This window comes from Uloborus diversus, chromosome 1, assembly GCF_026930045.1.
Source record: "Uloborus diversus isolate 005 chromosome 1, Udiv.v.3.1, whole genome shotgun sequence".
NCBI lineage: Eukaryota > Metazoa > Arthropoda > Arachnida > Araneae > Uloboridae > Uloborus > Uloborus diversus.
Genome location: NC_072731.1, coordinates 14,899,120 through 14,925,031, shown reverse-complemented (window position 1 = coordinate 14,925,031; position 25,912 = coordinate 14,899,120). Strand labels below are relative to the sequence as shown.

General features: G+C 35.7%; 1 protein-coding gene across 1 annotated transcript in view; it reads left to right on the top strand.

Annotated features, from left to right (window-relative positions):
- LOC129228052 (progranulin-like) overlaps positions 1 to 25,912 on the top strand; it is a 42,231-nt gene that overhangs the window by 4,947 nt on the left and 11,372 nt on the right. The window contains exons 2-3 of the mRNA XM_054862689.1: positions 2,130 to 2,209; positions 9,829 to 10,407. Of these exons, the coding sequence (XP_054718664.1) occupies positions 2,131 to 2,209; positions 9,829 to 10,407 (658 nt within the window). The 5' untranslated portion in view covers position 2,130. The remainder of the gene's footprint in view (positions 1 to 2,129; positions 2,210 to 9,828; positions 10,408 to 25,912) is intronic.

The window sequence follows — 25,912 nt, the reverse complement described above, 5'->3', positions numbered from 1 at the left end:
ATAAACTGAGTCTATGCCTCAATTCAGAGGGCGTTTCTCGGTCCACGCATGCGCGACGTTTCTGTAATTCTAATCATTTGCATATCTTATCCTCCTATACATTTCCTGTAAATTTCGGTTAATTTGCATAGTTCCTTCTTGGTGTTACAATTTTCACAAACATGAGTGTATGTTGAAATGCATTTTCTTTTTTATTTGTATATCTGTTTTTCATTTCAGTCAGAAAATCAATTCTTTGAAATAACATTTTCTCTTGCATATTTTGGCCCCTCCCCCCTCCTTGAGTGTGCTCGCGTCCCACAGGTCGAGAATTACTGATATAAACCATAAGGAATGTATTAGAATAGTCCTGTGATTTCCTCATGAAATTTCCCAGGGGTGTACTTTTCATTAGGTATACGACTGGACTAATAACAATAGATGCAGTGTGACCACCGATGAGATTAAAATCCGGTTTGCAGGCGGAAATGGACGTATCTATTAGTTTTTACGGATGCCAGCTTTTGGAGACCCGTGTTCGCTTCTAAATTAAGCATAGTCACTTTGAAATGAACGAAACACGTGCATCAAAATTTTTCTTTTCCACCTCATTCAGATAGACTCGTCTTAGCTAGACGTTTGCCAATCCCATGGCAACCGTGGGCAAACACAACTCTGGTAGCAGCTACCACTGGCCGCCATTGAACTCGTGAATCTTGAAGTAAAAGCGTAGCCAACGAGGATGAAACCACTGACCTCCAGTGGATTGACGCTGTTTGCATCCTCGTGGGCTACTACGGCAAAAGTTGTTTGCGCGCATACGCTTTTCGTACGCTGCCCCGTCTACTAGAATCTAGTAACTAGATGGTCTTATATTCAGTAAATTACCGCCCATTAGCCAGGGCTAAAGCAGAAATACATGAAATACACCGCCAGCTCAATCATTTCCAGCCGAGGACTGCAGTTTCGTGCTTATTAGCACTCATCAGCCCGGCATAGGAAAGTGACTGAGCTGGAGAACTAGCCGTTAAATCCCGGTTATCATAAATTTGCCATTTCAACTGCGCTTGCGCGCGGACTTTCTGTTTTTCTGTCTTTTTGGGCTTTCTGTTTTAAGACTTCGTGCTGCTTATTTATATTTAAGCTGAGCGAGAGTCCCCCCAAATTAATGAATGCGATTAGAATATTTTCACAGCGATTTCGTGATATATTACATGAAACTACGGATATGAATAACTGATAATCTTAAGAGAAAAATGACACTTCAATACTTATTAACTTGGAAATATTTATTTAACATAAATGTAAAACACGTTGTGTACTTCAAAAATGACTGGAATATGAGTACAGAAATCCGTCTTTTGTCGATATTTTACGTTAGGCGTAAACAACTTAGTATTATACATTTTTATTTAGGTTGAGAGTTCGGCTTTGTATTAGAAGTGATGCTGCAATTCTAGTACGCTTTTCTGAGTTTAAAAATTTGGTCCTGAAAAAGGACAGACAAATCAGACACCGAATCCATTAATAATTAAGACGCAAAATTTAATCTTTATCGAGGCCTAAAAACTAAATCAGAGAAAGCTTTGTGATTTCTAATTTTTATCTGTTGCCATCTCATATTTATTACCAAATTAAAAATGTTTGTAATTAATTTTAGCCAGACTTTTGAAATCAGCTAAGTCCGCGCGCAAGCGCAGTTGAAATGGCAAATGTGTGATAACCGGGATTTAACGTCGAGTAGCTGGAGATGGAAAACCTCTTAAGGAAGCCAAGAGTGCGAAACAAACTGGCAGCTAATATAGAATTAGCAGACCAGACGAGTGACCGAAGCAATGGTTCGGTTCAACTCGAAGATTGAACGCGAGGCAAGGTATATTCAGTAAATTACCGCCCATTAATAAGCACGAAACTGCAGTCCTCGGCTGGACTGAGCTGGCGGTGTATTTCATGTAGATGGTCTTAGTTGTCCATGGAACCGATTTCGCGTCGTGTATCTAGTCAATATTAAGGCTACTAAACGTATATAGTCTTATATAGCGGCTCTAGTTTATACTACATCTATATGACCTAATCTTTTGAAATTCAAATCATGCAAATCTTATTTAAAAGAAAAATTTTGCATTTTAAAAGCTTTTTCACTTTTATAGGATGATGCTTCCAATCTCAATTGCCCTCATTTTTCTAGTCGCACCTTCCGTAAGCTACGCTGAAGATGTTTTTGCTCCTGGTGAGTTTCATATTTATTTTATTTTATCCCCAAATTCTTATGAGCAGCTACTCTCAGCTCATAAGGCACTGAATGTCTAACTGAATACGCAAAGGCTAAGACAGATCTAACAGTTATTCAAAAGTAGTCTTAAGAAATGAATTTCAATCAAGACTGAAACAGAGACTAATTATTAGTCTACTGGAAAATCGCCGGTCAAGGTATGATGGGTGAAAATTGCTTCTACATTTGAACGAAGCCATCGCCTGTTTGGTTATGGCTTTGTTTGATACTTGAAATGGTAACCCTAACTCCAGTGGATTAACCCTAAACTCCAGTAGACAGCGTTCATTGTTGACCATTCTTTCGTTTCTTCATTCCCCTGATAGCCCAGTCAATGAAGGTAAAAAAATAGGCTTTGTCGCAACTAATTTAGGAAAAGCTGAATTTTTGCAGGATGTTAGCAGACCAAGTATACACTAAAAATTAACAAAGTCCCGACCCCCACCTCTCTTGCTTTCCTCCCCACACCCCCCCTCCGAAACATTACAAGAGCAGTGCTGTGATTCAACATTTTCGGGTCGCAACTAATTAAGAGAAAGCTGAATTTTTGCAGGATGTTAGCACATAAAGTATACACTAAAAAAACACAAAGTCCCGACCCCCACCCCTCTTGCCTTTCTCCCCACCCCCTCCGAAACTTTGCAAGCGCAGTACTATGATTATGCACTTTTAGTGCAGCAACTAATTGAGAAAAAGCTCATTTTTTTGCAGGATGTTAGTTCTTGAATTACGCACTAAGAAACACAAAGTCTCGACCCCCCTCTTGCAACCCAACCCCCCATCCTTTCCGAAACATTGCAAGAGCAGTACTATGATTACACGCTTACCATCTCAAAAATTAATGATGTTACTGAGGAGTTCCTTTTTTTATTTCACTCCTAACAATATGAGAAACTAGTGGTGCCCAATCTACGGGCCGCGGGCCACATTCGGCCCGCGCAGCTAATCCGCGTGGCCCGTTGTTTTAAAATGTTACAACTCGAAGAGTGCGATTAACGAGAATGTTACAAATTAGGAGCCAAATATTTAGAAATAAGTTTCTGATAAACAGGTTGCATTTAACAAAATAAACATCAAGTAATGATAAAAACAATTATTGATTTGCATTTTTTTTTCTTTTCCGTATTTTCCCGTTTCATTTAGAAAAGAGCAAAATATTTTGAAATGTTTTATGTGCTTTAGCCCGCGAGAACGATTTTAGCATGATCTGCGACCCTCGGGAGGAAAATGTTGGGAACCACTCTTATAAACAAATTATATTACATACACTTTTTATGTAGATATCTCAGTTTCACCATTTAAATAACTTAATCATATACAGAAAACTTACTACAAAAAGTAACTTCAACAAATTATAGCTTTTTATATATACGTCTTGGGAAGAAATGTTTGGACAAAATTTATAGTTAATGTAATGACAGTCATTTAGTTGAAATGAAACAATATAATGACGTTCACTTTAAGTTTTACTACCATTAAACAATTTTTTGTCACAAATGTTTATCGTTCGTTTGTGTCGCCGATAGTAGTCTACAAAATGATGGTCAATATTTGGCTAACTATTTGAATTTTGTATTAAATAAATCAAGAATACAGTAACACCTGTCAAATTCACCACCCTTGTAAGTTAACCACCTGTCTAAGTTGACTGCTTTTTTCAGGTACAGAATTAGTCCTATATCATATAAATTAACCTCTATAAGTTGACCACCTGTTTAAGTTGACTACTAAAATAGTGCACCGTAAGTGGTCAACTGTCACAGGTTTCACTGTAGTATATTTCAACTGATTATTTCCTCGCAGAGGATATTATTAATGTTTAGTATTACTTTTTCTTATTATTTTTTAGTCTTTTATAAGGGATCATCTTCTAATATTTCGTTGATTTGGTTCGAAAATATTGTTACAATGTCCACACATTGACGTGCAATCGAACCAAGCTTTACGACAGATACAGTTTGTAACTCATAATGTTTTACAATTGCAAGATATTAGTTAGAGAAATTCACTTAGAGCAGAGGTAATCGCCATGAGCTTAGGAATCAGTCTGTTGCTTGAACTAAATTGACAACCCGACTCTTATGGGGGAAGTTGAAAACCCTAACCAAGTTTCAATCCAGTGGTAAACTCTAAAAAGATGTTGATGAGCGGCGTCTGAAGTTGGTGGAAGTTGTGCTAAATCAATATTTGACTTTATTGAAACTTTTGCTATTACTTGCTTATATGCAAACTTTTATTCAAACTTGGTTAGATTTTCAACTTCCAGCCGAAGAATGGGGTTGGCAATATACTTCAAGCAACTGACTGACACCTAAGCCCATAACAATTACCCCTGCTCCAAATGAACTTCTATTAATAATCTTGCAGTTGTAAAACATTGTGTGTTACAAAGCTGTAACTGTCGTAAAGCTGGGTTCGACTGCACGTCTATTTGTGGACACTGAAGTGGAATGCACTGTAACAATATTTTTGGACCAAATATTCTGTAGACTATCAGCGACACAAACGAACTATAAACTTTTGAAACAAAATAGTGCATTTTCGTTGTAAAACCTTAAAGTGAACGTAATTACATTGATGCTCCATTTCAACTAAATGACTCTATTGCAGCATTGTATTATTAATCTAATGTATTATTATCTATAAGTTTTGTTCAAACATTTCTTTCCAAGACGCAATGATAAAAAGCCGTTGTTTGTTGAATTTTTTTTGAGCAATCACGATTGCTTATTGTTCTCATTTGACCGTTTTTGGTGTCCGTGCCTTTTTCAACTTGGACCAGAAACCTTTGCAGCACCACCGCCCACCGTCCTCTGCTGGCGGCGCGGCACGGCGCGGCTGCTCCGGTTTTGAGCTATCCGATCTCCTGGTCGGAGGCGTCCATGTCTTACACACACGCACGTTCACACACATACACACACACTTCACACACATACACTCACACACGCCTACGTGCATACACACAGGTCTACGCACACACACAACTATGCACATGTAACCACCCAGGAGGAGAGGCAGGCTTGGGGGGGGGGGGGACAGGAGCCGTTTCTAGAAACAATAACTCCAATGAGTAGGGTCCTGTCTCAGTTCGTGATTGCGAAAAACATAATTTGGATTCAAAATTTCAGAATTCAAATTATTTTTTTTTTTTTTTTTTGTAGTGAGTTTTCTGTAGGTGATTAAGTTAGTAAAACAGTGAAACTGAGTTATTTACATAAAAAAGTGTATATAACGTAATTTGTTTATAACACTGGTTCCCAACCTTTTTCTTCCCATAAGGGCCCCAGATCATACTAAAATCGTTCTTGCGGGCTGGAGCATACATAAAATTTCAAAACATTTTACTTTTTTTCTAAATGACATGGGAAAATACGAAAAAGGAAGGAAAATTGCAAACAAATTTTTCTTATCATTACTTGATGCTTCTTTTCTTAAATACAATCAATTTTTCATAAACCAATTTCTAAATATTTGGCTCCAAATTTGAAACATTGTCATCTATCGTACTCTTCAAGTTGTAACATTTCACAAAACAGCGGGCCACGCGGAGTAGCTTCGCGGGCCGAATGTGGCCCACGGGCCGTAGATTGGGCACCACTGGTGTCTCATATTGTTACGAGTGAAATAAAAAAAGGAACTCCTCAGTAACATCATTAATTTTTGAGATGGTAAGCGTATAATCATAGTACTGCTCTTGCCAGTAACAGTTAAGTGATAGGATCCAGTTCAGCCTTGTCACAATAAAGCCTTTCCCTGCATATCAAACATTAGCAAAAATATTATCAAATTATCATGCTATAGCGCGAGTTTCATTGTTAATGACGTCAGAGCGTTACTTGATCAGTGAATTGGCTATTATATATATGAGGATTGCTTTATTTAAAAATTAAAATTCTTATTTTCAACCCGCGACAAAGGAAGGGGGTTATAAGTTGGACGTGTCTGTGTATTTGTCTGTGGCACTTTAGACTCTAGCGTCTAAACGGTTGGACCGATTTTGAGAAAAAAAATTTTGTTCGAAAGGAGAGTTGATTGAGAGTGTTCTTAGCTAGATTTCTTCTTCGCATGACATTAATTAACGAAGGCAATAATTAAAAATTTCTAAATGATTTTTCGCTATTTTTGCAGTGAAAACCACTGCAAAAGAACACAAGAATGGCATTCCATCATTTGTGATGTCATCGGACAGAAGCATAAACATTAAAAACTCGCCGATTTAAGTTATTTTTTAAAAATTGTAAACTTAAACAAATTATTTAAAAAATGGTCAGATCCTATGTTTTTAAGCATGCTCTTTCAGAAAAAAATACTTCTAAAATTTTGGAAACGACCCCATTGCAAATGTATTTCTGCTATGAATATTTTTTTTCCAACTATCGATCGCAGAAATATTTTGTTATTATGTTTTTAATTATTTATCACAACTGTTCTGGGATTTCGAGAAAAAAATTTTCTGCAAGTGTAAAGAATGCATTTTATAGGGAAAAACGACAAAATCTATACAAAATTGCATAACTATATTATTTCCGAAATATTTTGATGGGCAATTGATCTGTCTCCCCCCCCCCTTTTGGCGGGCTTCTTTCCCCTTCCTTTTTGAGCTGGATACGACCTTGATTTGAAGTATTGAAAATACGTGAATGAAATAATTGATAGGGCGTAAAAAAGAAGGGACGTAGATTTTTATCCTACGCTATGAGCAAAAAGGGCGGACGAGAAGCTATGTCAGCCTGGTCGGAAACTAGGGGTCCAGCCCTTGGAAGGGCCCAGCTCGGAATAGTAGCAGTATAAGTTTTATACATACGTTATATGGCGGGAGGAGGGTGGGCGGCGACCAAACTCACATGGGGCCCACCTTGGCTCTCGGCGATCTTGTGAGCAAAAGGTACATCAGGGGGCAGACATTAATTTGTAGAAAAGATCACGGGAGCTGAGCTCATATACTTCTTTTCAATTTTCGGTTATGTTTTACATTTTAAACAGAAGTCAGACCAAAATGTGCTCTAAAATCGTAAAAACGTGAGATGTATTTGGGAAAAAAAGAAAGAAGAAGGACAGAAATTGACCTTATTTTGTTGCCTCTGAAATCTTCTTATTATTTCAACGAAAGTTAGCTCACTAATGCAGCCAGAATTACCTTTTTTTAAGGGGGGGGGTAAAATACACAATTCTTTACCTCTACCCCCCTTCGCCAGAGGTGTGTCCATCCCCCCAATGGCGATGGCGTACCCCTTCAAATGCTCTAAAAGACTCCCCCCCCCCCCCGCAACAAGAGCCCTTTCAAGAATGAAATCAAAACACTGTAAAATAAAACCACCTAAATACTTAAATGGCGTAGTCTCCACCAATAACCCGCTAAAGCGCACCCCTGCCCTCACTGCGCTAGTGCCTTAAGTTAAGATAACAGTAGGGTCCTTTTGTCAAATGCAATCTAATAATGATTTCGATCGATGATAATTGGAAAGGACTCACCCGAAGCTGATAGGAAAAGGGAAAAACAGTCATAACATCTGGTTAGCCCAAAAAGAATTTGTGCAGCACTAGAAGTGCTGAATGATCAATATCCCTCCTTTGCGTTTTTATTATCACCATATTACTAATATATTATTACTAAACCGAAGACACAGTGGCGCGCTTGGATTAAGCGTCGTGCTGTGCTGCAAAACAGAAGGGCGCGGGTTCGGATACGGGACGGAATCAGGGAAAACAAAAATTTTAATTTTCTCTCGTTAAATCAAGATTTTAATCTTTTTTTAAAATTTTAAAAAGTTGTATCGTGTTTTTTTTTTTTTTTTTAAAGAATATTTTTGAAACTTATATGTGTTATATCTTTATAACTTCATTGTTTTATAAATTTATTAGCAAAAATACCCGGCGTTGCCTGGGTCAGAAATAAATGTAAGAAACAATCGCTACTTCCTTTCGTTTTCTGTTTTAACTGAAAGAACTCAAAACATATCACTTTGACGTGATTAAAAATCAAGTTTCTTCCTTACCCATTAAAGTAAAATAGCAATAGGTATAAAGAAAGAGCGAATATTCATTTAGAAACGAAAGCACGAATTTAAGCATATAAAAATTTGAAGAATTTCCAAAATATGAACTAACAAAAACAAAGAACACTGAAAAAACCGTGCGCTTTATTTAATTAAATAGTACACACTCAAAAGAAAAAAAAAAGCTCTCTACTATGTTTCTTTAAGGATGCAAAAAGTAGAGTCCCCAAATGTTTAAACGACTTTAAACTCATGTCTGCTCCGGAGAAGCCTTGATTAAAAAATTTCATTATGATTACTTTTATTATTGCTGTTGTTAGGCAACGAATTTTTGTAACAATGGGTTTTATATTCGCAACTTCAAAGCTCGAATACGCTACCTTGCGGTGATTACCAATACTAAAGAAAAAGGTAAAACATTCCATTCCACGAGTTTTCTTTGGGGTAAATTTCCGGCTTCAAGCCGTTTGTGGTATAATGTAATTTCAGAAGAATAAAGAAGAAAGCTTCGCACAAATACGATGAAAATGTACTGTCATTCACTAAACGTCAAAGCAAGTTATAAGTTATGGCATTTGTTTGTTTCACCTTTTTTCATCCGCCATTAAACAGTGGCTGCTGCGCCCCCTATAATTTATTGGAGTTACGAATTTAATTATTTAATGGGGAAATGATATGAAATTTACTGTTTTCCACCATAACTTTTTACAACTACGTTTTAAGGAATAAATTACAGCCTAAGTTGCTGCCTCATAATGTATCTATGAAATGGTGAAAAATGGTTAAAATCCGTCCAGTAGTTTTGAAGTTTACCCCGGACATCCGGACAGAGATTAGCCCTTTATGTATAAAGATGAGGATGCAATTCCTAAGAAAGCAATGTCATGCTTGCTCCAGAGAGGCCTTGATTCAAAATTTACATTATGATTACTTTTAATATTGCTGTTGTTAGGCAACGAATTTTCGAAACAATGGGTTCAATCTTTAATCATTTGATGTGGAAATTACATGACATTTACTGTTTTCGATCACGACGTTCTTAGACTAAGTTTTTTAGCAATAAATTATAGCCTAAGTTGCTCCCTGATAATGTAGCTATCTATGGTGAAAAAATAGTTAAAATCCGTCCAGTAGTTTTCAAGTTTACCCCGGACATCCGGACAGAGATTAGCCCTTTATGTATAAAGATTGTGATGAGCACATATTGCATATCGTCGCCTCAGAGCAACAGTAAGATGTCTTAGTGTTGTTTCTGGGATGCGATGTCTTATTGTTGCTCTGAGGCGACGATATGTGCTCATTACAAAATATTACTTCTATGTTTCACAGCAGGAAAGTAATTTGATTGTTTCCTGCGCAGTAAGCAGTGAACTGTCTTGTTAAAACCTATTTTGTTAGGAAAAGTTTAAACAATGGCCTCTCACTCCCCTTTATTTGTGTAAAAAAAATGTGCTCGAGAGGTGGGAGGGGTTAAAAATTTTTGTCGGCCAGCGCTAATAACTTTTATCCACAGTCGAGCCATCACACCGGGAATCTGAACCTCGACATTTACCACATTTTTATTTATTTTATATTTTACAGAGGCGGACAGACTAAGCTGTGGACCAGGAGAGACGTCCTGTGGAATTTTTTGCTGTCCTTACGAGTCTGCGACGTGCTGTTGGGACAACTTGGGGTGCTGTCCGCACGGAAAAACTTGCATCGATATCCTCGGGATCGGCATCTGCGTGGGCGTCGAATACAACAAACACAGCAACTTCACCCTCACGTCCGAAAGACCCGCCGGGCCCCGGTACGAAGCCAGAGACTGTCCATCCTACATGACCACTTGCGGGGACGAAAAGTGCTGCCCCTTGCCCAATGCGGTGTGCTGTGCCGATGGAGAGCGCTGCTGTCCGAACGGATACAGGTGCGGTCCCGGCTCCTGCGTCAAGACGTCCAAGGTGCCCGCCAGGAAGCAGATGCGCGCCGATGTGCTGAGCATTTATAATTTAGCTGCTGGGAATCAAGTTCCCCAAAAGGAGTGTCCCGGAGGAAACCGCAGTTGCCCGAAAGGCACCAACTGCTGCCTTGATGATAACGAGGAGTGGAGTTGTTGCCCAAAATCTGCTGTCGATCGAACCAGTTATGAAGTAATCCCAAAACAACACGCCCGAAAGGGTAAGCAAAATATAGTTCGCTTTACTGTCCACCTCTGGCAAGTTGAGCTCCGTTGGCCGAAAGATTAAACGATTACATTTGTTGAAATAGGGGTGAGGAAAAAACGGCTTAAGAACTTGCGGATTTACTTCGCAGTGTTTTATTGCCTTTACTATTTTCTTTTGTATGTATCAAAATTAAATGTTACCCATGTGGTTTGTTGGCAAATTTTCACATACGTCATCCCATAACTTGTTAAATTCAACACTGTGGATAATGTACAAACGGATGGCGTATTAAACCAAAAAAAAAAAAAAAAAAGAGTTATTGCCCATTGGGCGAACAATATAATTCAGGTAAGAAGAAACAAGCGGTACAAGCATTTCTCCTTAATAAAAGAGTTGCAATGGTAGCCCAACTCTGCACCTAACAATTCCTCTTCTTACTGACTGCTCTCCCTTGAAAGAAATGGATTTGTTCAAGGCCATAGCTCAACTTCTCAGAGGCGGGCAGTACTTTCTTGTTCGATAATGTTTTTTCCTTTTTTTTTTTTTGAGCAATCACGAAATGCTTACTGTCCTCACTTGACCAAAGTTGATGTTGCTCTGATTTTTCAGATTGCCATGACAACGAGAATAAGTTCAGTTCGTTGTTTTAATATTTGTTAAGAGAACAAAGTTTCCTCGCCATGCTTACAAATCGTTTGCATTCATTCAAGGCTTAACTTAAGCAAAAAAAAAACTCTGCGATCTCCACTGTCCTCCGTGAGCGGGAGCATTCCTGGGGGGTGGGGGTCATCTGTGCCCTACACACACACACACACAAACACACGTTTGCACACTCGTGATTGCGAAAAACATAATTTGAATTCAAGATGTCAAAAATTAAAATTTTATTTATTTATTTATTTTTTTAAATAGAATTAAAATTCCACCTGAAACAAGAGTGCCATGGAGGAGAGAATATGATAAACGTTTATTGTTGGATGAAAAAGATAAAACTTTGAGCTGTGACGCACAAGAGAACGTACATAGATATTAGACTAGAATGGGTCAGTATCTAAATTCTCAATTTGTTTAGATATATTTTGTAAAGGTAAACAGATTAAGTTGCACTGTCATGCTACAGAGACATACTGCCGACTGTATAGCTCTCCCTACAAGCATTTGCCCGAGGACTCATCGAGAACTAAAATCGGGAAAGTGCTCAGGTTTCCCAGAGTGTTATGACTGTATAACTTTTAGTAAGAATAAAAGTATTAAGAAATGATAAAAAAAAAAGAGAGAGAGAAAGAGTTTCAAAGTTGGGAATCTACTCATACGCGGGGAAAAATTTCTAAATTCCTCTGCCAATACGAGAGTATATACCGAAAATTTCAACCTGATATGTTTTACTGAATCAAAGTACAGTTGGATCCCGACTTACCCGAGAGATGTGCTCGAAGATTCCTCGCGTAAAGCACCGAGTCCGCACATCCCGTCACCGACGTACTTTTCTCCATCAAACCAGTTTTCGGCCGGCGTTGCCATGACACCAAGCCGTATTGTACGGGACCCGTCAACGGGACTTGAATCTAGAGATCTGACGTCCCCAGAGTTGGGAGTCGCATTTCATTGGTCTACACAAGATTCTCTCTATTGTGTGAGCACTTGATGGGCGTCCGCAATATGAATGCTTCTCCCCTTTCGGAAAACGTTCGTCTGTCCGCTTGACGTGGTCAACGTGATGTGCGAGGGATGTTTGAAAAGTCGAAATTACGCGTTGGGGAAAATGGGTGTGTACATAATTTTTCAATAACATACCAAATTGTTTTATACGTTTCTAAACACATTTCAAACTATTTTAGATCATTTTAAACTATAGATTACGTTTCTTACATAAAAAGCTGAATTTTTATCGTATTTTTAAAACAGCTGCAATAGTTAGCATAAAATACTGTTACGATATACAAATCAAAGATCAATGGGGGAGAGAAAGACACACAAAATAAAACAGTAAAGTATGTAATAACAAGATAGTGTTGCACTATAATAGTATTGTACATAGATACAATTGTAGTTACATTTATAACCTAAAAATTTAAGATGATGATTTATGCTGCGCAATCTGATCGTTATTCTAATAGTTTTTTAAACACAGTGGCTTAGCATTTAATTTTATAACGTTTCCATCTATGGTAACACACCTCTTTCAGGGTCTCTATAATTCTAGAGAGCAGATTAAACAAGAACAGATTCCAATTTCATACTGTTTACATTTTGCTTAGACACAATTCTGAGAGCTTCCTATTAAAACTAAGTTCTGGACTTATGCGGGTTGCCTTCTCTTGACTTATCATTGTAAGTATGAAAGATTCACTCATACCTAATTGTCGTGCTACCTTTTCGACCTACTTTTTAGTTGTTCAAGCGCATCAAGAATCTTTACCTCTTCTTAAATTGTCGCAAACCTTCGCTTTTTGCTTTCATCTTCACAAATTTTAGATGAAACAGCGGGCCTAGGTGCCAGAATATTTCATCACCTTTCATATTCAGAACTAATAAATGGAAAAAATTGGAGTGATTATTTATGCATATTAACAAAGTCATGTTTAGACTCGGTGTTACTAAAAGGGCGTAAATACATTCACAAAGTTAATATTTAGTAGTCAATAACGAAGCCGAGACTTAGCATCACGACTCCTTTCCAAATATTTTCGTGTTGCGAGCTAGAAATTCGCTTTAGGTCTAAAATGCGCTGCTCGTGAAAAAGTGTCATAGTCATTTCGCGCAAGTCGAATCGCGTTGTAGCGGGAGTCGACTGTATATCTGGTGAGATGCAGTGATTTTCGTATATCGCCCCAGATAGTACAACACACACACACACACACGATACATTAAATATTAATACTTATGAAATTACTAGTGGCTCCCGCACGGCTTCGCCCGCAATAGAAAAATCAAAAGGTCTTTTGGTTCGCCTGTATATTTACAAATAATGTATAGTGAATTTTCTCGCCAGTTCTTGTACCGACATTACGGTTCCACGTTATGATAATTTCGTATCTCGCCAATTGGCTTGTGCCCATGTTACGGTTCCACGTTACGATAATTTCGTAATTTATGATAGTTTTCTTTTTCTTAAAATTTGAATAAAAAAAAACCACATCGAATTTTCGAAAAATCGCTTCGAGGTGCACATCCCCATGCTACATACTAACTTTGTGCCAAATTTCATGAAAATCGGCCGAACGGTTTAGGCGCTATGCGCGTCACAGACATCCTACAGATATCCTACAGACATCCTACAGACATCCTCCGGACAGAGAGACTTTCTGCTTTATTATTAGTAAAGATTACGATCAAACTTCAAATTAAATATTAATACATTATTTTGCCTATTACAGTGGTGGACAAAATTATAGACTCAATTTTTTTTTCTTTTGTTTCAATTACAGCATGACTCAATTTAAATTACTTTCATTGAAGTAAAGATGAATAGTTGAAGAAATAGTTCTAAAATTAGTACATCTTATCAATTAAATTAAAAATTTCATAAAATTAGAAAATTTGCAAATTTAATATTTTATCATTATGTGAAACCTGGACAAAAGTATAAACTCAGAGGTAAAAAATCCAGGATTACGAGAAAGTTTCGTTCCAAAATGTTAATTTAACGCCATAGAATGAATAAATGTTGCCATCAGTGATTGCTAAAAGTTTTGGTTTTGGAAATTAATGAGAAACATATAAATGCACCGCTGGACAAAATTATAAACTCACTTTTTTTTCATTTTTTCAATCATAATTTAACTCAGTTAAAAAACTTTTTGTTCCAGTAAGGATAAATAACTGACTAAATAGTCCTAAATTCAGTATAACTCATAAACTTTATGAAATAAATAATTTAATTAAAAAAATCTCAACTTTAATATCTTTATAATACATGAAACCTGGACAAAAGTATCAACTCACAAAAGTAAGAAACTCTGAAGTTTGGTAGAATTTTATTCAAATACTTAAGGCTCTTCTATACCGTCCATCTTGGATTTCGACGCTAATGCTTTCTCTACGGGAAAATCTGCTACCTGTGCAAAGCATAACACGAGAAATTACTGGAATATTTTCATGCGGTTTGTTTTAAACGATGGCTATGACACAGAACTAGATATGCGCTTTTTTATTTTTTCTGTAATTATTTTGAAATTTTTTTAATAGCATTTTAAAACTTTAAACGACTATTTTAACATGTTTGAAAAATGATATGGAAAACTGAAAAAGGAGCGCAAAAGATTGAACATTTCTCTTTAAAAACATATTTTGAGTTTGTTTCTGAGACAATTTGTTCTATTGATATTCTCCACGGAGTAAAGCCTTGTTTTCGAAAAATTGTGAAAAACTGCGAAAAACACGCCTTTCACCAGACCACACCCATTTCCTCCCACTTTGAGGGGCCACTTTCTCTTCTCCCCCAGGGTCTTCAGGGTCTTGGGGTCTTGTCTTCTGCTTCTCCGCTCCTCCGCTTTGCCTCAATGGCAGGCAATAAATTACTGAATCCCTACTAATGACCATTCATTCTTTGTCGTTTTGTGTGTTGGTCTTGTATTTCTGTGACATCGACGAAACTCGTTCTAAAAAGAAGTTTTTTTCTTCTTTCGAGTTCTATTCGATAAGTTTTTGAAATTATTTAGGTGATATATTTTTCAATGCTGTTTTAATATAAGTACCCCCGTTTAAATGTAGAAGTTATTTTGTTTGAAAAATCAGTGAAAATTACCGCATCTTATAATGGGAAAAAAATTCGAAATGCCATTTTTATTTATGTATTTCTTTATTAAATTATTAATTTAAAAAATATATAGCCAAGTACAGTGATTGCGATTTATATCTCGATGTGAAATTTGCAAAAATATAAACGAATTCACTTAAAATACACTAGCCACATTAGGGGAAAAGTGGCGAGTAAATCATGAAATTTCCCACTCCTGAGTGTATGTGCAGTAGAATGAGATTAATCTGGCGATTATACATATTCCCCAGAGATTATTCAAAATGGGGTTGTTTCCTTCAGTCAGAAGTACTATTTTTAGTCACTGAAATTGATAGAATAAGCAAAAAAAAAAAAAAAAAACATGAAGCGAGAAAAAACTTTCATTTCCAGATGCTTATTTTTTAACATGTCCGATTTTGAAAATAAGACGTGGTCTTTATGACGTCACAAATGATGTACTTAGGCGCATCTGTGTATTGCGTTTTCACGTTATTGTATTCAAGAAGCGAATTAAATATTGCGCTCTACGTTTGCTATCAACCATATCGTTGCCATTACACTTGAGTAAAGATGCGAATTAAATATTACGCTCTACGAATGGCAACAGTGAATGGTATTTCATCATTTGTGATGTCATCGGCAGAAGCGTACATAATAAAAGCTTACCGATTAAAATAAATTTTTAAAATTATTAAACTTAGTCAAATTATTTAAACAATGGTCAGATTCTATTTGCAACTCCAGAGCTCGAATACGCTACCTTGCGGTGATTAACAATATTAAAGAAAAAGGTAAAACATTCCATGCCACGTGTTTTCTTTGGGTAAATTACAGGCTTCAGACAGTTTGTTGTGAAATGTAATTTCAGAAGAATAGAAATGAAAGCTTCCCACAAACACGATCAAAAATTACTGTCATTCACCGTCAAAGCAGGTTATAAGTTACGGCATCTGTTTGTTCTACCTTTTACATCCACTATTAGACAGTGATTGCAGCGCCCCCTATAGTTTATTGGAGTTGCGAATGTTTTTAAGCATGCTCTTTCAGGAAAAAAAAAAAAAAAACTTTTAATTTTGGAATCAACCCCATTGCCACTAAAGTTGGGAAATAGTCTTTGTTATAATAAAGCTGAAGTCTGTCTGGATGTCTGGAGGATGTCTGGTTGTCTGGATCTCTGTGACGTTATGTCCGTCGGACGTTTTGTCCCTCGGATGTTTTGTCCGTTGGACGTTTTGGTCATGGATGTTATGTCCGTGGACGTTATGGATCTGGACGTTATGTCCGGTTCCCGTGACGCGCATAGTGCCTTGACCGTTCGGCCGATTTTCAGGAAATTTGGCACAAAGTTAGTTTGTAGCGTGGGGTGTGCATCTCGAAGCAATTTTTCGAAAATTCGATTTTGTTCTTTTTCTACTCCAATTTTAAGAACACTTTCCCGAGCAAAATTATCATACGACGGACGAGTAAATTACCAAGTTATCATAACGTGGAACCGTAATATGGTAAGCCAATAGGCGAAAAATTCACCATACATTTTTTGTAATTATACACGCGAACCATAAGACCTTTTAATTTTCTACTACAAGCAAAGCCGTGTGGGTATGACTACTATTTAATATTTATCAAATATATTTCTTGACTCGTAGTGGTGAATACAATAAAAGTCCATAGCTTTTCTAAAAATCAGGTCAGTTTGTATAGAAAAAATATTTTGCTTGACAATGTTCCTGAACTAGCAATATTAATTAAAAATAATCGTCTCTTTCTGGAAGGATCAGATATATCACACACAACGATGCCTTTGAAAATGAAGTTTAGTAAAAAAGTTGCTAATAATTCGGAAAGTCACAGCAGAATGAGTCTGAATAGGTTATCTTACAAGAAAATGTTTTTCTTTAGAATATTGGCTTGGTTTGCTTTTTGATATCGAGGCTTTGTGTGTTATGCATTTACTTTCAGATCTTTAATTTTCAAGACTTTGACATTATATAGAATTCTAAATATGTAATTAAATTTGTTCCGTTTTGTTTAGGTAAACATTAAATAGTTAATAATATAAACTTTTTTTTTATAGAATTAAAACTATTATCTAATATACATTTTCCACGGCAAGAAATGAAAGTAATGTACAAAAAAAAGGCACATTTCAGTTTTTTAATTGAAATATTATTAGAAATTTTAATTGCAACCGAGACATTTTTCTTTTTTTAGACGATTGAGTTTTCTGGTGTTGCTTGAAAATGTTCAGTTTTTGCAATTAAGATCTCATTACTCCACAAATAATCCTAATTTATTGCATTATCCACGAATAGGAAATTATGTGAATAAACTAGTAAATTTGATAAACATTACATAATGTATCATATTTACCAAGTCTATTGAAAATTATGAATAATCGTCGCTAGTTATATATAATCAACAGTTTGTTTCCGTTACACACACACGCGGCAGGGAGGTACTAGGGCACCCGAGTAGGAACGTAGGTGGTTTTTGGAACGCCAAAAAAAGAACCAAACCGTTCCAATTTTAATTTTAGGGCTTTACGATGCATCGATGCATCATAAAGCCCTAATTCCCAGACATCATTTCATTGTTCTTTAACTTGAATTTGCAATAATTATTTTTACATTTTAAAGAAATTGTCTGCTTGTATTTTTACATTAATAAAAATTTTTTTAACATCTTTTATGTGTCTCTTTTTTCAACAAATACTTGCCTTTTGCTTTAGGCGGAGAGGGGGAGTGCAGGCCAGTCATTTCGATTTTTTTTTCCAATTGTGGAAAAAGGTGTACACTCTTCAAAATTTTTATAGAGAACCAACTAAAACCACAGCCTTTCGTACGTAAAGAATAAATGTTCAAAAATAAAGGGGGTTGGAATGTCAACCCCCCCGTAAATGACGGGCCTGTGAGTGTGACTATGCGCATCAAAGTGGGAAATTATGGTGGTAAGATTCTGAAGTGAAGATTTGACTAAATCTTATAAGATACAGTCGAACCTCGTTAAAACGAACTTTAATGGATCATTAAAATCGATTATTCTTAACAGAATTCGTCTTATTCGAAAAACAAAAACAATGGGACAGAGAATACAAAAAAGTCCGCTTTAGAAGTAATTCTTTTTAAGCGTGTTCGAATTAACGAGGTTCGTCAGTATTGTCAAAAAAAAAAGAAAGAAAACTAATCAGCTCAAAAAAGAAAAATTAAAATAAAAAATAAACTCAAAAAATTACGAAATTAACATACTCAAATATGACGAAATTAATTTGACGAAACTAATACTCTCAAAACTACGAAAATGATTGTCGATTTGACGAAACTAGAATGAAGAAATATTTCGTTACATTTGACGAAATTCGCATCTTCAAACCAGAGACGAAAGCAGTTTCCTCAATTTGACGAAATGTTCGCTCGGAGCATATCCCTGGAAGCGATTTCGTCAGAAACGAAGAAAATTTCGTCGAATATGAAAGTCCATTTCTGAGAGTGTGTTAACGTTGTTTCACTTGCTTTTAAACATTATTTACGTTTGGCGGACTAGAAGTATGGATTGATATAATTTGTTTTAATTCCAACTTGATTAACACTACCTTTTATGTATTTGTTTATTTTTAATTTAAAAAATAACTTATTTGTCAAAATTATTGACAGAAACAAATCTTTTCAATAATGCGCAATTAAATTTCGGCTGGAATTTTGTTTTTAAAACTATTATTTGTGTGTGTGTGTGGACATGGAGGTATATACTACTCTTCCACTGACCACTGAGTTCAAAATTCGTCACGTGTGTGTCGGTGGTTCTTCTTAAAACATAAGTGGAACTTGGAACTCGATACTCGACCAAAGTGCTACTCGGTACGTCTCTAATGCATGAATTACTGAAAGGTTCTTTTGTTCAATGAAATGATAAAAAAATATTTCCTAACATGTTTCCCTTCGACATACTGGGTTGATAAAATTAGAATTTTTATCATATCCTCCTTGAATGTACGCGAACCTTTTGAACCTTTTTTTTTTTTTAATGCCTGGTCTGTGCTCGGCAGTTATAAAATGGCTTTTAACAATTTTCCAGTGCACAGTTCACCGTTTTTGTGTAATGTTAATTTTTGTTCTCAAGGTGTCCATTATTGTACTTAATGATATTGATCTGAATTATTTTCATTACTGCATTAAAAAATTCAAACCCTGAGCAGTTTTAAATCGAATGAAAGAAGTAGAAATACCTTTTCCGTCGGACTGCGATCTATTGTTTCCACTTTATATCATGTAACTTGATTTTATGTTATGTTATTAGGTAGTTTTTATTACTTGCTCCTTTCTTCGGATTGAAATGTTGCGTTGAAAACCCGAGTACAGTCAAATACATCAGTTGATATGAAAAAATAGATTCAAGGAACGGGAATTTATTTCTAACTTGTAGCATTGTGGAACTGATAAAATTTTATTCAGGGCGAATGACTAATGTCTGAGAATAACATCCATATTTATAGTGGAATATGTTTTTGTTTTTGTTAGTGATAGTTCTTGAAATTGCGCCTTTTATCTCAATGACTATTATACATCCCCCTCCCCCCTCGCAACGTTAATTTCTGTTCCCGCCCTCCGCCCCTGTTTGTAACTGAAAAGGGAAAAAAAACCTTAGAATGTTCCTATTTATTCTCAAGTATCACTTATTGTGATATGTGCAGTAGTTTCGGAAATTCGATTTTTAAAAATGCGCCGTGTCAGATTTTACGGAGAGGTTTAGAAGAGCCTTAAGGCTCTTCTAAAGGTTTTAGGTTTAGAAAGAGGTTTAGAAGAGCCTTAAGGCTCTTCTGACACGGCGAAATCACGAAATCTGTGGCAACACAGAGGGTGTTTCTGGGAGGGTCTAACTCGATTTTTTTTGCACTGCTAATTGGTCAGATTTCATGATGGACAGCGTCAATCACTGAGTACGTGAATGGACAGCCATAAATCTAAGCTGTGCCCGAAGGTACTGTCTTTGCGATCGGACGAGGGCAGAGAGAGCTGCGAAAGATTCGAAGGATCCTGTTCCAAAACATGTTTCCCACCCGGCCTGTTTCCCCTCCGTAAATCAGTAAACATGTGTTTTCGTTTCAAAGTGTTTCTAGAGCTGACTGCTTACGATTTCCGAGAATTTAGTATTCAGCGAAAGGAATAGCAGGGAAAGCTGTCTGAGTTTTCCACTCAAGTTCTCCCGCCAAAGGGTGACAGAAGAAAAGAAGAAAGAAGACCATGTGTCAGGAAATTAACTTATTCTGCAAACTATAAAATTTGCAGAATGCGTAGAAAATAGAATTGAGAAATGAAGGCAGAAAAAAAAGAGAGAAAAGAAAAGTTATAATATAAATTCAAGTGCTTTATTAATCATCTAAATTTCAATATTGAACATGGTGCGCACAAATGATGAACAAAATTTTTAAAAATCGAATTTCCGAAACTACTGCACATATCACAATAAGTGATACTTGAGAATAAATAGGAACATTCTAAGGTTTTTTTTCCCTTTTCAGTTACAAACAGGGGCGGAGGGCGGGAACAGAAATTAACGTTGCGAGGGGGGAGGGGGATGTATAATAGTCATTGAGATAAAAGGCGCAATTTCAAGAACTATCACTAACAAAAACAAAAACATATTCCACTATAAATATGGATGTTATTCTCAGACATTAGTCATTCGCCCTGAATAAAATTTTATCAGTTCCACAATGCTACAAGTTAGAAATAAATTCCCGTTCCTTGAATCTATTTTTTCATATCAACTGATGTATTTGACTGTACTCGGGTTTTCAACGCAACATTTCAATCCGAAGAAAGGAGCAAGTAATAAAAACTACCTAATAACATAACATAAAATCAAGTTACATGATATAAAGTGGAAACAATAGATCGCAGTCCGACGGAAAAGGTATTTCTACTTCTTTCATTCGATTTAAAACTGCTCAGGGTTTGAATTTTTTAATGCAGTAATGAAAATAATTCAGATCAATATCATTAAGTACAATAATGGACACCTTGAGAACAAAAATTAACATTACACAAAAACGGTGAACTGTGCACTGGAAAATTGTTAAAAGCCATTTTATAACTGCCGAGCACAGACCAGGCATTAAAAAAAAAAAGGTTCAAAAGGTTCGCGTACATTCAAGGAGGATATGATAAAAATTCTAATTTTATCAACCCAGTATGTCGAAGGGAAACATGTTAGGAAATATTTTTTTATCATTTCATTGAACAAAAGAACCTTTCAGTAATTCATGCATTAGAGACGTACCGAGTAGCACTTTGGTCGAGTATCGAGTTCCAAGTTCCACTTATGTTTTAAGAAGAACCACCGACACACACGTGACGAATTTTGAACTCAGTGGTCAGTGGAAGAGTAGTATATACCTCCATGTCCACACACACACACAAATAATAGTTTTAAAAACAAAATTCCAGCCGAAATTTAATTGCGCATTATTGAAAAGATTTGTTTCTGTCAATAATTTTGACAAATAAGTTATTTTTTAAATTAAAAATAAACAAATACATAAAAGGTAGTGTTAATCAAGTTGGAATTAAAACAAATTATATCAATCCATACTTCTAGTCCGCCAAACGTAAATAATGTTTAAAAGCAAGTGAAACAACGTTAACACACTCTCAGAAATGGACTTTCATATTCGACGAAATTTTCTTCGTTTCTGACGAAATCGCTTCCAGGGATATGCTCCGAGCGAACATTTCGTCAAATTGAGGAAACTGCTTTCGTCTCTGGTTTGAAGATGCGAATTTCGTCAAATGTAACGAAATATTTCTTCATTCTAGTTTCGTCAAATCGACAATCATTTTCGTAGTTTTGAGAGTATTAGTTTCGTCAAATTAATTTCGTCATATTTGAGTATGTTAATTTCGTAATTTTTTGAGTTTATTTTTTATTTTAATTTTTCTTTTTTGAGCTGATTAGTTTTCTTTCTTTTTTTTTTGACAATACTGACGAACCTCGTTAATTCGAACACGCTTAAAAAGAATTACTTCTAAAGCGGACTTTTTTGTATTCTCTGTCCCATTGTTTTTGTTTTTCGAATAAGACGAATTCTGTTAAGAATAATCGATTTTAATGATCCATTAAAGTTCGTTTTAACGAGGTTCGACTGTATCTTATAAGATTTAGTCAAATCTTCACTTCAGAATCTTACCACCATAATTTCCCACTTTGATGCGCATAGTCACACTCACAGGCCCGTCATTTACGGGGGGGTTGACATTCCAACCCCCTTTATTTTTGAACATTTATTCTTTACGTACGAAAGGCTGTGGTTTTAGTTGGTTCTCTATAAAAATTTTGAAGAGTGTACACCTTTTTCCACAATTGGAAAAAAAAATCGAAATGACTGGCCTGCACTCCCCCTCTCCGCCTAAAGCAAAAGGCAAGTATTTGTTGAAAAAAGAGACACATAAAAGATGTTAAAAAAAATTTTATTAATGTAAAAATACAAGCAGACAATTTCTTTAAAATGTAAAAATAATTATTGCAAATTCAAGTTAAAGAACAATGAAATGATGTCTGGGAATTAGGGCTTTATGATGCATCGATGCATCGTAAAGCCCTAAAATTAAAATTGGAACGGTTTGGTTCTTTTTTTGGCGTTCCAAAAACCACCTACGTTCCTACTCGGGTGCCCTAGTACCTCCCTGCCGCGTGTGTGTGTAACGGAAACAAACTGTTGATTATATATAACTAGCGACGATTATTCATAATTTTCAATAGACTTGGTAAATATGATACATTATGTAATGTTTATCAAATTTACTAGTTTATTCACATAATTTCCTATTCGTGGATAATGCAATAAATTAGGATTATTTGTGGAGTAATGAGATCTTAATTGCAAAAACTGAACATTTTCAAGCAACACCAGAAAACTCAATCGTCTAAAAAAAGAAAAATGTCTCGGTTGCAATTAAAATTTCTAATAATATTTCAATTAAAAAACTGAAATGTGCCTTTTTTTTGTACATTACTTTCATTTCTTGCCGTGGAAAATGTATATTAGATAATAGTTTTAATTCTATAAAAAAAAAGTTTATATTATTAACTATTTAATGTTTACCTAAACAAAACGGAACAAATTTAATTACATATTTAGAATTCTATATAATGTCAAAGTCTTGAAAATTAAAGATCTGAAAGTAAATGCATAACACACAAAGCCTCGATATCAAAAAGCAAACCAAGCCAATATTCTAAAGAAAAACATTTTCTTGTAAGATTCAGACTCATTCTGCTGTGACTTTCCGAATTATTAGCAACTTTTTTACTAAACTTCATTTTCAAAGGCATCGTTGTGTGTGATATATCTGATCCTTCCAGAAAGAGACGATTATTTTTAATTAATATTGCTAGTTCAGGAACATTGTCAAGCAAAATATTTTTTCTATACAAACTGACCTGATTTTTAGAAAAGCTATGGACTTTTATTGTATTCACCACTACGAGTCAAGAAATATATTTGATAAATATTAAATAGTAGTCATACCCACACGGCTTTGCTTGTAGTAGAAAATTAAAAGGTCTTATGGTTCGCCTGTATAATTACAAAAAATGTATGGTGAATTTTTCGCCTATTGGCTTACCATATTACGGTTCCACGTTATGATAACTTGGTAATTTACTCGTCCGTCGTATGATAATTTTGCTCGGGAAAGTGTTCTTAAAATTGGAGTAGAAAAAGAACAAAATCGAATTTTCGAAAAATTGCTTCGAGATGCACACCCCACGCTACAAACTAACTTTGTGCCAAATTTCCTGAAAATCGGCCGAACGGTCAAGGCACTATGCGCGTCACGGGAACCGGACATAACGTCCAGATCCATAACGTCCACGGACATAACATCCATGACCAAAACGTCCAACGGACAAAACATCCGAGGGACAAAACGTCCGACGGACATAACGTCACAGAGATCCAGACAACCAGACATCCTCCAGACATCCAGACAGACTTCAGCTTTATTATAACAAAGACTATTTCCCAACTTTAGTGGCAATGGGGTTGATTCCAAAATTAAAAGTTTTTTTTTTTTTTCCTGAAAGAGCATGCTTAAAAACATTCGCAACTCCAATAAACTATAGGGGGCGCTGCAATCACTGTCTAATAGTGGATGTAAAAGGTAGAACAAACAGATGCCGTAACTTATAACCTGCTTTGACGGTGAATGACAGTAATTTTTGATCGTGTTTGTGGGAAGCTTTCATTTCTATTCTTCTGAAATTACATTTCACAACAAACTGTCTGAAGCCTGTAATTTACCCAAAGAAAACACGTGGCATGGAATGTTTTACCTTTTTCTTTAATATTGTTAATCACCGCAAGGTAGCGTATTCGAGCTCTGGAGTTGCAAATAGAATCTGACCATTGTTTAAATAATTTGACTAAGTTTAATAATTTTAAAAATTTATTTTAATCGGTAAGCTTTTATTATGTACGCTTCTGCCGATGACATCACAAATGATGAAATACCATTCACTGTTGCCATTCGTAGAGCGTAATATTTAATTCGCATCTTTACTCAAGTGTAATGGCAACGATATGGTTGATAGCAAACGTAGAGCGCAATATTTAATTCGCTTCTTGAATACAATAACGTGAAAACGCAATACACAGATGCGCCTAAGTACATCATTTGTGACGTCATAAAGACCACGTCTTATTTTCAAAATCGGACATGTTAAAAAATAAGCATCTGGAAATGAAAGTTTTTTCTCGCTTCATGTTTTTTTTTTTTTTTTTTGCTTATTCTATCAATTTCAGTGACTAAAAATAGTACTTCTGACTGAAGGAAACAACCCCATTTTGAATAATCTCTGGGGAATATGTATAATCGCCAGATTAATCTCATTCTACTGCACATACACTCAGGAGTGGGAAATTTCATGATTTACTCGCCACTTTTCCCCTAATGTGGCTAGTGTATTTTAAGTGAATTCGTTTATATTTTTGCAAATTTCACATCGAGATATAAATCGCAATCACTGTACTTGGCTATATATTTTTTAAATTAATAATTTAATAAAGAAATACATAAATAAAAATGGCATTTCGAATTTTTTTCCCATTATAAGATGCGGTAATTTTCACTGATTTTTCAAACAAAATAACTTCTACATTTAAACGGGGTACTTATATTAAAACAGCATTGAAAAATATATCACCTAAATAATTTCAAAAACTTATCGAATAGAACTCGAAAGAAGAAAAAAACTTCTTTTTAGAACGAGTTTCGTCGATGTCACAGAAATACAAGACCAACACACAAAACGACAAAGAATGAATGGTCATTAGTAGGGATTCAGTAATTTATTGCCTGCCATTGAGGCAAAGCGGAGGAGCGGAGAAGCAGAAGACAAGACCCCAAGACCCTGAAGACCCTGGGGGAGAAGAGAAAGTGGCCCCTCAAAGTGGGAGGAAATGGGTGTGGTCTGGTGAAAGGCGTGTTTTTCGCAGTTTTTCACAATTTTTCGAAAACAAGGCTTTACTCCGTGGAGAATATCAATAGAACAAATTGTCTCAGAAACAAACTCAAAATATGTTTTTAAAGAGAAATGTTCAATCTTTTGCGCTCCTTTTTCAGTTTTTCCATATCATTTTTCAAACGTGTTAAAATAGTCGTTTAAAGTTTTAAAATGCTATTAAAAAAATTTCAAAATAATTACAGAAAAAATAAAAAAGCGCATATCTAGTTCTGTGTCATAGCCATCGTTTAAAACAAACCGCATGAAAATATTCCAG